Raw genomic sequence first — 12,548 nt, 5'->3', positions numbered from 1 at the left:
AGCCAGGTGGGCAGGAGCAGCAGTGCATAGCACATGCTTCTTGATTAGACCGGGGTTCAAGCCTGTAACCACCAAATACGGAGGATGCAGAAAGGTCAGGGAATGACCACCGCATATCCGCGGAGCAATATGGCCTTAGTTGCTAATGCTCCTAAAAACTGAACAAACAAACAAACAAGCTCTCACTGTAAGATTATGGGACTACAGAAAAATAATTGGAAATTACTAAACAGTTGCAGAGAGAGAGTGCTAGAACTAACCAAATATTCAAATGGAAAATTCCTTGGGAAAGAACTATTATACAAAACAACATGGGATGTATTGGAGATAATCTATTAGAAGAGGCACCTCCATAGCCAGGTGGGCAGGTGCAGCAGTGCGTAGCACATGCTTCTTGTTTAGACCGGGGTTCAAGCCCGTGACCACCAAATACGGAGGATGCGGAAAGGTCAGGGAATGACCACCGCATATCCACGGAGCAATATGGCCTGAATTGCTAATGCTCCTAAAAACCAAACAACTATTAGAAAATAGATTATCTCATGTTTCTGTACTAATGCTAGGTTTATAGTTAATAAATTTGATGAATTTGGAGTATGGTGAAATCTGCATAATAGGAATATCAGAATGCATTCTGATATACTGGATGCATAATTTGAATATGGTTACCATATTCAAATTATGTATAGGAAAAATGAACATAACAGAAGGGGAGAAGACTCTGAGCTGAGATGAAAATGTCTACAGAGATCATATGTCTCTATCTGCCAGCTCAGAGTTTTGCTTTTAATTTTGAAAGACATTGATTTAAGAAGAGTATGTCTTGTATATTACAATTATTGAGGTATTATTGAGTTTGTCTGGCATGACATGGAGTGATGGAAAGCAAAAATGGGATTTCAGGTGTGCCACAGACCAAATAAGTGAATATGATGATAATTTATATGGGCATGTGATCATAATCGGACAGTTAGTTAACTGCTTCTTATACAGTATGATGTTAGAGAGATGCCACTCAGGAGAACAGTACTGTTTTCTTCCCATTAGCAGGTAATGATTATAATTTTATATAGATTCCCTATGGTTAAGTATCAAAATGTTCTTAGAAAAATTTGTTTCTCACCAGCCTAAACCAGAAATATGGCTGTAGTGAAGACATCAGAAAAAACCTTGCGTGAAAACCTCAAAACGTCAGCAGAGATGATATGTCTTTATCTGCCAGCTCAGAGTTTATCAAAAAAAAAGCAATGACAGTTTGAAGAGATAAAAAGTAAGGTCTAAAAATCATATGAATGAAATACAATAAAACCTCATAATTTGTAATTTGGACTATCTTCTGTTGTGTGTGTGTGTGTGTGTGTGTGTGTGTGCGTTCACGTACGTGCAGAATGGAGATTTTTCCTAAACAAAAATTTAATTATATAGTTTCCAGCTTCCTGTACACTTTGATAAGTATCAAAATTTGCATATAGTATCTGATTTGTGCTGTAAAGAAGACAATTTTCCATTTTAAAACATACACATTCAGCAAAAAAGGGTTTTATTTTTTTGTACTTGCACTTTTGAAGTAGGATTACCATGCTTAAACTAAGTTAAGCAAATCAACTAACTGATTTATTTTATAAGATCCTATATCAGAAGGAAATGTTTCTTTCCTGATCCACAAATTCATGTGGAACTGTGAATAAAATTTCCCAGTTCCATGTGAATTTGACATTGATGTTGAATGTTTATTTATTTATATTTTTTCCTGTTGCTCTGTAGTTGTCAGTTTAATTTCATAGTGACAGCATTGTCTTGAAAGTTTTTACTATTCATTGTCTGTTTCCCATATAATCCTTTCCATTTTAATTGTCTTTAAATGATCTACTAAAGTAAAATAGGGATTTTATAAAGTATATGAATGGTATGAGCAACAGTGAGCTTTAGGTGTTCCTGTTACAGGAGTCAACGTCAGATGATAGTGGTGGTGGAACAGTTTGCTCAGTGATTTTTCTCACTCTGTATTCGAAGCAAGGATGGGTTGCCTATTTAGATTTCAAAACTGCCGTGGTTATAGCCAACATAGAAATTTGTGGCGAGTCTCTTTAGTGCAAATTCAGTGAGCATTGTGCTGTTTTAAAAGCTAAGCTTATTAAAATAATTGAAGATTTACAACTTGAATCATGACAGATTTATAATGCTAATGAGACCAGGTTATTCTTGAAATCTCTGCCTGAAAATACCCAGTTAAATAAAAAAATTAAACAGTACACTGGAGCACAAAATCCACATTATTATGTGCAAATTCTGATAGCTCCCACAAATCGATATTGGTCACAGTAGACAAATCAAAAAAAATTGAATGCTTAAGGATGCCAAAAAAAGAAAATGAAGGGAACTCATTTGGCTGCAGCCATCAAGTGTTGAACTACAAGTCTAATAATGAAAGTAGTTGCTGTGTGCAACGTTCTTACAAGTTAGTGTAGAAATATTATAAACAAAGAAAATGAAAGAAATAGAAAAGGAACAAAATTAAAAACAAATGTATAAAAGTAAAAAAGAAAAATACCAGCTGATTTTCCCAGCTGTTTCTGAATATAAGGTAATACTGCATAGTTGTTTTGCTTCATTTAAGAAATATTTTATCTTCGTGAACTTTAAAATAAATCAGAGGTGACATGATTTTGCATTTCCCTTGTAAGAACATAATGGTCAAAATGTATTAATTGTGAGACATATCTAAAGAAGCAACTATTGTCAAAGACGAAGGAAAGGGTTTTAATTTTCACAAGGGAAATTATGACAACCTTTAAGCATTATTTTAATTCTGCTCAAAGGGAGCAGTTGGCAAATGCAACAGGTACAGTTCTTGCTTTTGATTTGTGCTACTTTAATCAATGAATCAGTGCACATTGGAATTGTGAAATTAATATGTTTAGAACCCTGGATACATAGTTTGACTTAAAATCAGAGTGGTTGGTTATTTAAGTAAACTTTATATGTTCCATTGAAATGGCTTTATTTATTTAGAATTTAAATTAACTGTTAATAGCAGTGATGTCTCTTCTTGGTAGGCTGGAGAAAACTCTGATGATATTCATACACCTGTTAATTCCACTTGTCGTGATAATATCCGTATTATTCATGGTGCAACTGTAGCAAGGTAATTAGGTGTAGTATTCTTTCTTATATGTTGTAAAATGTGTTGTATCCACTTAGAGAAGTAATAAACTTTTGCATAATTTAATGTAAACAGTGTGCCACTTATTACTGAATTTTTATCATAAATTATAAATACTGTGAATATATCTATATCCTGTGTTTCCAGTTTTGATAGTAATGTAACATATCATTTTAAGATTTCAAAATACTTGTTTTGAAACATTAAAAAAAATTTTTTGAGAAATTTTATGAGAATGTTCTGCAGTATCATGTTTCTCTTTAATTAATTTTCCCAAATTTAAATGTGACCATTAGCCTTCTTCCAGGGACTTAGGCCAGCTATCCTTTTTTTCACTCTCACATCATCTCTTTGTTTTTCCTTTTACCTTATTTTTTTATTAAACTTGGTAAACTATCATCTCTCATTTTATCTATTTGTTGAATACATTTTTGTCTACATTAATAAACTGTTTTTAATATTAGTTGTACTTCATTAAGTATTTCTTCACTTGTTAGCTGATGTTTTTCCAAAATATTTCATTTATTATTATTGTTTTTTTTTTGTTTTTTTTTAGGCAGTGTAGAAAATACCTATGTCTTCCTTGCACTCCAGGGCCCCAATACTACTGTTTTTGTACTCCAAATCCTGTCCTCGTGTCTTTTGTTGATTGTCCATGTTTCACTTCCATATAATAATATAGGTTTGGGGTGATAATTTAATTTGCAGACTGGTGCAAGATCTTATCTTAATTGTCATCATCTGAATCTTCTGTGGATGTCTCCCCTCTTGAAATACTCTCCCTTGAACTTTACTCACTTTTACCACCATACTTTACTCACTTTTACCACCATCATCCCATGCATTAAGTGCTTCTTACAAGCCATTTTTTGAACACTGCTTCTGTTGTGGCTCTGCAAGCATCGTGTCAGACACAAAAAGCTTGCCTTTCAGAGCTTTCTTCAGATATGGAAAGAGGAAGAAATAACACAGCTAAATTCAGTGAATAAGGGTGATATGGCAGAACCTCGGCACCTATGGTAGTGATTACTATCATAGGTGCACAATATTAGCCGGATGGGGTCTGTCATTGTCTTGAGGGAGAAACCACTTCACACTGAATCGCGCGGTCATACCAGATATGGCCATTCTACCAAGACTCTCATTACTATATGCTTTATTCATCTCTTTAACTGTTTCCGATGCATTTAAGCCCCATCTGACACAATAATGAATCACATATCACTGTTTAATCTGTATGTCTGACATGATACTTGCTTCAACATGATTGTCAGCGACACGCAGCTAAAAAAAGACTCTTTATGCATCACTAGCTCAACAAGTACTGGCATGTGCACACAGAGTCTGCTCAGTAACGATCAGGGAGAGTGCCTCTATCGGCAGTTATGGAAAGTTCGCATGGTAAACAAAATCTTACACCAGTCCGCTAATTAAATGATCAGCCCTAGCATATTGTATACTTTTATTCTGGTTTATTTCTGAACTTTAGATGTTCTAAATATATTGTTTATCATTACCTGTAGCCTGTTACCTGGCTGCCTCCATGTGGCTTGGGATGGGAGTCAGGGGACCAAGTGTTCCATGCCCCTGGTTGCAAAATTCCAGGCGCCAGCACTCAACACCCAACATAACAAAACGCACACATACATTATATGACACATACACACAGTTGCCAGCCTTGGCCTAGTGCCTTCAGAAGCTACAGTGGTGTATAGGGGGAAACCCTGGAGGCCACAACAAAGTACAAAAAAATAAATAAAATAAAAAAATAAAATTACCTGTAGCCTTGATAAAATTTTTGATTTCAATGCCTTTTCCATCTTCATATGAAAGAGGAAAGAGTGCAGCCAGGATACTTAAAACTGTTTACTTGTTCCAATATTTTATTGTCCTATACAGTTTTACTTGTAAGTGGCTCTTATTTAAATGCCATTACTTTTTTTTTTCTTTAGAAATATATACTCATCTCAAAATTTTCTATCGTCCTTTAACATTTTTACAGATCATGTAAATCAACTTCTTTTTCTGCTATTATTGTTTAATCATTAGTTACAGTGGTGGAAAAAAAAACTGCATCACCTTAAAAAAAAGTAACATTTGTAGTGAAATGTATAAGATATTGTTTGATTACAGTTATTTTGTTTGTCACAAAACAAAGGTATTGCATCAGCCATTTCTATAAATACGGCATTAGTATTCTGTTTTGCGGAGGTGTAAGCATGGCTGCATATGTTCAGTTGGCCCCAAGTGCCAAGCAAGTGATCATAGCAATATTTCCAAAGTGATTTAAAAGCGTCTTTTCTCTAAGCGACAGATTATAGATTGTTAAAACCCTTCCTTTATAAAGTTACTTAATTTTGGCTTTCTAAATAAAGAAGTAAGCTTCGTATCAAGAAAGGAAAGACACCTTTCTTTTGTATATATATATATACATATATATATAAAACTAACTTCTCTAACACACTAACCACTAATCTCTTATCGCTTGGTCACTGGTGGCACCACTCCTGGCTCCATATGGCGGGCCTGGTAACCTGAGTATAAATTCGATACTCAGGGTGAAAAGCAGCAATTATGGATCCATTAATATCACCGACTGTAGAGCCTACGTGTTCGCATGAACTTTAAGTCATATCAAGAAAAAGAATTAAAAAAGTTTCTTCACATGACCTGCCTGCTTTTTTAATTTTACACTCTTTATCAACAAAATCTCTTAGCAGCTTATCTCAATTTCTTGTACAGAAAAGCATAGAGGCTGTAGCAGGTACTCCCAAAATTGTCAAAATGACTTTGCTCAGGAGATCTTCTAATAGAAACTTCTAATCCCAGTCATTCTAGACAGCCCCTCAACCAAACAACCTTTGGATATCTTCCCATTTCTGTAACCCCACACAGAACATTTAACACCTCAAAAGGGGTCATTTCAGAATGGGATCTCCTTAATGTTCCTGATGAAGAAATTGCTGAAGAACTTAAGGCACAATGCATCATCAATGCCAAAAGAATAATGACCAAACAGGATGGTGTCCTTACACCTACCAGAAATGTTATTCTTACTTTCAACACTCCGAATCTTCCTGCATCAGTTAAAGCTGGCTGCCTTTTCTGTAAGATCCATCCATATATTCCAAATACACTCAGATGCTTTAAATGCTCGAAGAAGTATGGTTATTCTCAAACAGCATGTCAAGGTAAGGCCATTTGCCTCACGTGGGGCTGACCAGATCACTCGCAAACTGAATGTACAGCAGCAGCGCCAAAGTGTCCCAACTGCCAGGGTGCTCACCCTGCATATTCCAGAACTTGTGAATCATGGAAAACAGGAACTTGAGTACAAGGTAGAATGTCTCTCATACTGAGAAGCACAAAAACATATTAAATGTGATACCACCCAAATCTTATTCTGATGCAGTCAGAAACACTAAAGAGTTCTCAACACAGACCAATATTACAATTCCTCCTAAAATTATCTCTTTCTCAATGGTTTTTTCTCAATTTCATCCAGCCAAGCCAAGATCTTTCCTCATAAATGATGAGATATTGACAGCAACAAAGACAAAGAATACATCAAATTCTGCTAATACAAAGCTAACCAAGCAGCACCAAGACAATGCCCCCCAATTGAGGAACTTTTAACTAAGGAAAATAATACAAATGCTACCCAGAATAAACTAACTGATCAAAGTATGGAAATTGACGAGAAGTTGGATAATGAAGATACAGTTCTCCTACTACATGCAGAAGACGAGACAGATATTGCTCATCTGGTATTTTCAAAATGAGAGAAATATAAACAGGATCGAGGGAAAACAAAGCGGTCAGACCAATCCACCTAACGTAAACCAAAATAATGCAGAAAATCATTCAATGGAATTGTAGAGGCCAAAGAAGCAGTCTAGATGAATTAAAATATTTAATGCACCAGCACAATTCTGCAAGCATTTGTCTACAGGAAACATATTTACCATCAAGTTATACTCCCCACTTCTCAAGATGTACACTATACAGACAGGACAGATGTTCTGAATCTCCAGCAAGAAGAGGAGTAGCAATTTTAGTTTGTAGAAATGTACCAGCCAAATCTATCCAGGTTTGCACCACTCTAGAAGTAGTAGCTTTTCGCATTGTTCTTGGCATTACTTTCACTCTTGTCTCTATTTATATTCCACTGCAGAACTTGATGATTTACTAAATCAACTGCCCCAACCTGTATGCTTTCTTGGTGATCTAAATGCCCATCCTTTGTGGGGTTCCACGAACATGGATCAGAGAGGACGGATAATCGAAACCATACTTGACAACCATCACTTAACATTGCTGAATACCGGTGTATACACATATATTCACCTGCCTACAGGATCAAGTTCCGCTCTTGACCTGTCCATATGTTCCTCATCCATTTATCCTAGTCTTGATTGGACAGTATTAACTGATCTTCACAACAGTGACCACTATCCTATAACGGGTACAAACTATGCCTCCAGCCAACAAATTATGTGGAATTTTCACTGAGAAAACTGGAAAATGTTTTCTAAAATAATTCAATTTGATAGTCACTTGATCCTCACTACATCTATTAATAATGCCACTAAGCATATAGTAGGAGAACTACTTGGAGCTGCTGCCAGTGAAATACCAAAAGCAAACATTACCAAACAAAGATATAATGGTTGGTGGACAAGAGATTGCTTTCTTGCTAAAAGAAAACAAAATAAAGCGTGGAACATTTTTCACCAAAATGCTACAGTGGAGAACCTAATCAACTATAAACATCTGATAATGCTGATAACTTGGGATAGCCCAACTGGGTTAATTACTCCCATGTATTTTCTACTAAAATATTTATAAAAAACACAAATTATACAATGAGTATTCGCATGATGCATACTTTTAATCTGTAAAACAAAAAAAGTCGATCCATTATGGCACATTTTCTAGAAAAAAATGTTCCGGGAAGGGGTTAAACTCCCATATAAATAGAACTACTTAATAATTGGTGACACCTCAATTCCATGTTGAAACTTGACATCGGGGATCTAATTAGGAAAGATTTGGTGGCTGTTTCTAATGCTTTACAGGGTAGAAGAGTATTCTACCTTATAAACTTAGGTAAGCCACCCTACAATAGCTGGTTGTAGGGTGGCTTACCAACCCTACAAATGTTTGTTTCTGTCAGTTTCTGGTGTAAAATTAGTAATCCTCTGACATTCTTATATTTTTTATATCCATACTGGAGAATGTAATCATTTAAATTCTCACCAGTACAGTTGCTAGAGGATAATTAGCCTCTTTTTGAACATCAGCATAGAAAGTTAAGGGGAAACCTGCACAACAACAGTCTTGAGACAAGTTTTTTGAGAGAAGTAATGTATTGGTGACAGTTGATATCCACTTGTTTTTTGCCAACCCCTTCTGTATTGATATGAAGTAGAAGAAACAAACTTCATCTCGTTGGTATTAGTATTAATCCTATAGTGGAAACCATAAGATTAATAGGATAAACCAAGGAAACTACTTGTTTTTTTCTGCACTCAAAGTATCTTCTGCTTTGTGTAAAATTTCATATCTGTATTTGATAGTTAAATAAAAAAATTGGAATTAATGATTGAAATATCTTAATTTTTCAGAGAACTATTAGATCTAGAATGCAAAGATGAAGCTTTAAAATTTACAGCCAAAGGACTTATTTCAAATGCAAATTATAATGTAAAAAGATGTGTTTTCCTTCTCTTTATTAATAGTAAGTGCTTCATATTTCTTTTTTGACCAGAATAAAATGTCTAGAATTCACTTTTAACAATATATACTGTTTCTTTTTTATGCAAAAGTAAACAGGTATGTTATTTAATTCTTTGTTAACATGCTCTCTGCTCCCATTCCTTCCCCCAGTTCTTTTGCTTTGGCTGACTAAAGATCAATTCAGAAATTAGGAAGTACCATTTTAATTTTATCTTTTCAAAATGTACTTGCATTACAGTATTATAACAAACTTTACTTGTTAATAGTTATTACATGTTAAGAGAATAACAAAATAGCATGTTCATAAAGGAACCCATAAAAGAAGTTGATGTAATATTACTTTGAAAACAGTAGCTGTTCAAAGTTCCTTACATAAGTGCACATGAAAAATCACATTGGAGAACACTTCTAATGTGTCTGTCAGTGTAATCTGCTTCATGTTGAATCTAACCTGTGGAGCTTCAAGTGACTGAAGTTGATTTGAATATGCAATGTCCTTTAAAAATCCTTGTAAAAGTAAATAATCAATTTGAAATCTGCTGCCCATGAAACACAGATTGCAAGTACACCAAGGAAGTGCAAGAGGGGAAAATAGTAGTGTTTACACAAATTATAGGATGATTACACTTTCATTGTGTGTAACAAGGAATTAATTAATTTAAATAGCTAATTTACATTTAAAATTTAAAAACAACCTTATGTGTGATTTCGCATTATTGTCAGGCACAAAATAACATGCAGAAATTAATTAAACTCTATTAACTTGCATGCAATCCCACTGCCTTACAGTCCAGTAACAAAGTAGTGTCCTTTGTTCCTGTGCAGCAGTCTTTCTGCTGCTGCACAGGAACAAAGGAAAACTTAAGTTTTATTCATTTTTGCAATTCCTCAGAGCCTTGCCGACCGGGCTAGCCGAGTGGGTAAAGTACCTGCTCAGCAACCCCCAAGGTCGCGGGTTCGATTCCCGCCTCGGGCTTGGATCAAAGTACTGCATAAACCTTGGGAGGTGCAATATGGCCACAGAAGCCGATGCGCCAACAACTACCAAATCAAAAAAAAAAAAAAAAACCTCAGAGCCTTACAGAACTCAATAGTAAAATTTTTTTGTATATCACTGACAGAACCCCTAGAGCTGTCCTAGCAGTCCATTTGCACCACTCAGAGAGCTTCATTTTGGACTCTGCAGTTACCCCTAGGTCTTTTTCATTATCACTACCTTAGATATAGTACCACCCATTTGGAATGTTATTCTGGGATTATTGCTGCCCAAATGCAGTACTTTGCATTTATCAATGTTAATTTTCAGTTGCCACTTTTCAGCCCATCTTAATTTATTCAGTTCTTGATGGAGTAGCATATCCTGATTACTGTCACTCACCACCCTGCCAACTTTTGTGTCATCAGCAAACTTGCATGTTAAATTTGATATGCCTTCCTCAATATCATTAATGTATACTGAAAACAAAACAATAGAGGACCTAATACTGAATCCTAAGAGATTCCACTAATAATGTTAGTCCATGAAGAGCAGTGGCCATTTTAATAGTCAGTCCCTTGCCACTAAATTGTCTCTTTCTCTCTTTTCATATTTTTGTTGGCAAATTGTTAATTACTGGAATAAGTTGTTCTCATGGGTGGTTAAGGCTGACAGCTTAGGGAGATTCAAAGGTCAGTTGTATAGGTATTTTTGTAAGGAGGGAGTTAAATTCGTGGTTTGTTTTATTTCATTTTATTTTATCATTTGTTTATTTATTATTATTATTTTATTTTTTGTTTAATGTTTTAGCTAGTGCATCATAAGCCTCTGGCTTCTTTGCACCATATGGAGCAGGGTTGAGTGTACACCACTGCATTGTAAGTATGGTTAAGGAAGGAATAAAGAGATACAAACAGCATTTGCTTAAAAAAAATTATGTATCACACTGTTTCCATATTACTGAATGATTATACAATTTATTTTTTCACAACAGTATTGCATATACCAGCACCTGTTTTCATTGAATAAATAATCAGATATTGTGTATCTTTACTCTAGCAATTCATTTGTTTAGAAAAAAAAAAAAAAAAACATTAGAATTAGTAATCTTATTCAATTTTAGTCTGAATTTGTACCTATTAAATTTCACTAAAATTGAATTTTTGAATTTATATCTAAAAATAAAGTTGAACATTAAAAAGAAAAATTAACTTATCTATATATATATAAAATCCCCGTTCCTCCTATTGTTGTGATTTAGCATGGACAGTTTGTGTGGACATTATTTAGTCTGTGCCAAGTTTGAGATGGAAAATTTATTTTAACTTTTATTATTTTTATTTTATCATCTGAATCCAGATCAGATATCTCTTTTGTCAGTTTTAGTTTAGATTAAGAAAATTTGCCAAATTTATTCAATTTAGAAGTTATGTATTGGTGAAGCAGGTATTTTTGTACTATTATTAGGAACTGAACTTGCTACACAGGTAGCAAGTTGTTTTCATTGAGTATATATCTTTTCTGATATCTGCATACTGGTTACTTTGATATGACTATATGACTAGTCTGTAATTTAATTGTTTTGGTGCGTAATTTCATTTGTTGAAGTTGTAAATTTCATATGGCGAATTCTTTCCTCCCCAACCACTAGCACATTCAGTAACGTATCTATGACCGGCCATGGTTCTTTTGTCTGCATAGTAGGATTTTTCTAGTAGATGTGATATATTCTGTGCAAATATACACTATTTTTATTTTATTTATTTATTATTTTAAAGTTGATAAGTAGTGGAAATTACTGCCCCTTTATTCAGTTGAGCTTCCCAAGTGTGGCAGTCTAAGGACACCTGACCTAGTACGGTATAAGTGGTACTATACAAATGTATCCTGTGTCGAAAGTTTCTGTACCTCATATGAGAAGATATACACTAATACACTACAGTTAAAAACATAATTATCTACCCTTCCAAAATGTACTGTACAAGTCAGGGCTAGATTATCCGTTGCACACAGTATCCAGGGCCTATGCAAAAGTTTTAGGCTCTAAAAAATCTCAAATTATCAAAAAAAAAAAAAAAAAAAAATCTGAATAAAACTTAATTTGTTTTAATTAAATTACTTCACAAAACCTTTTTAAAAATTACAATGATATCACATCTACAAATGTTGAAGACCTTTAATTATATTATGGGACCTATATATTTTATACAATGCAAATATGTTTTCTTGCCTCTGTCTTGTAGCCTAAAATTATGAGCATACCCAAAGCCTACAAAGACTTTAATATGGCTCTGGTACAAGTAGATGAATCAACAATACTAAGCCTTCCCAGTTGCTTTACCAAAGTCTCATTGTAAAGTTTTGGTAACAATGCAGCCTTTTTTCCACAATAGATAACAAACTATGTTTGCGTGAACTACTGCGGTTATTGTCTGGGACACTTGATTTTCTTTAGATGACATATCTAATTAGGGATAGATACAAACAGATAAAAGTTGCTCTGCCGATATTAAACAACACTGACACAGCTTTTAGATTGTCATGTTTACAAACATGACAAGGCAAAAGTTGTTTAATGTTAATTGAATGAGCTATGAAAGCCTAATGCAAGACTGAGAAACTAAATAATCCATTACTGGTTAATTATTGACAAGTTAACAAGTTACCAAT

At 34.4% G+C, this 12,548-nt stretch overlaps 1 protein-coding gene across 1 annotated transcript in view; it reads left to right on the top strand.

The window, feature by feature from the left end:
* The window catches only part of Mlh1 (DNA mismatch repair ATPase Mlh1), a 110,026-nt gene that overhangs the window by 29,879 nt on the left and 67,599 nt on the right, over nt 1-12,548 (top strand). The window contains exons 7-8 of the mRNA XM_090380163.1: nt 3,057-3,145; nt 8,791-8,903. Of these exons, the coding sequence (XP_090236289.1) occupies nt 3,057-3,145; nt 8,791-8,903 (202 nt within the window). The remainder of the gene's footprint in view (nt 1-3,056; nt 3,146-8,790; nt 8,904-12,548) is intronic.

This window comes from Mastigoproctus giganteus, chromosome 8 (assembly GCF_048544385.1).
Source record: "Mastigoproctus giganteus isolate SK-2022 chromosome 8, ASM4854438v1, whole genome shotgun sequence".
In the NCBI taxonomy this organism is placed as follows: Eukaryota; Metazoa; Arthropoda; class Arachnida; order Uropygi; family Thelyphonidae; genus Mastigoproctus; species Mastigoproctus giganteus.
Note: the sequence above shows the minus strand (reverse complement) of the source record. Positions and strands in the feature narration are given on the sequence as shown.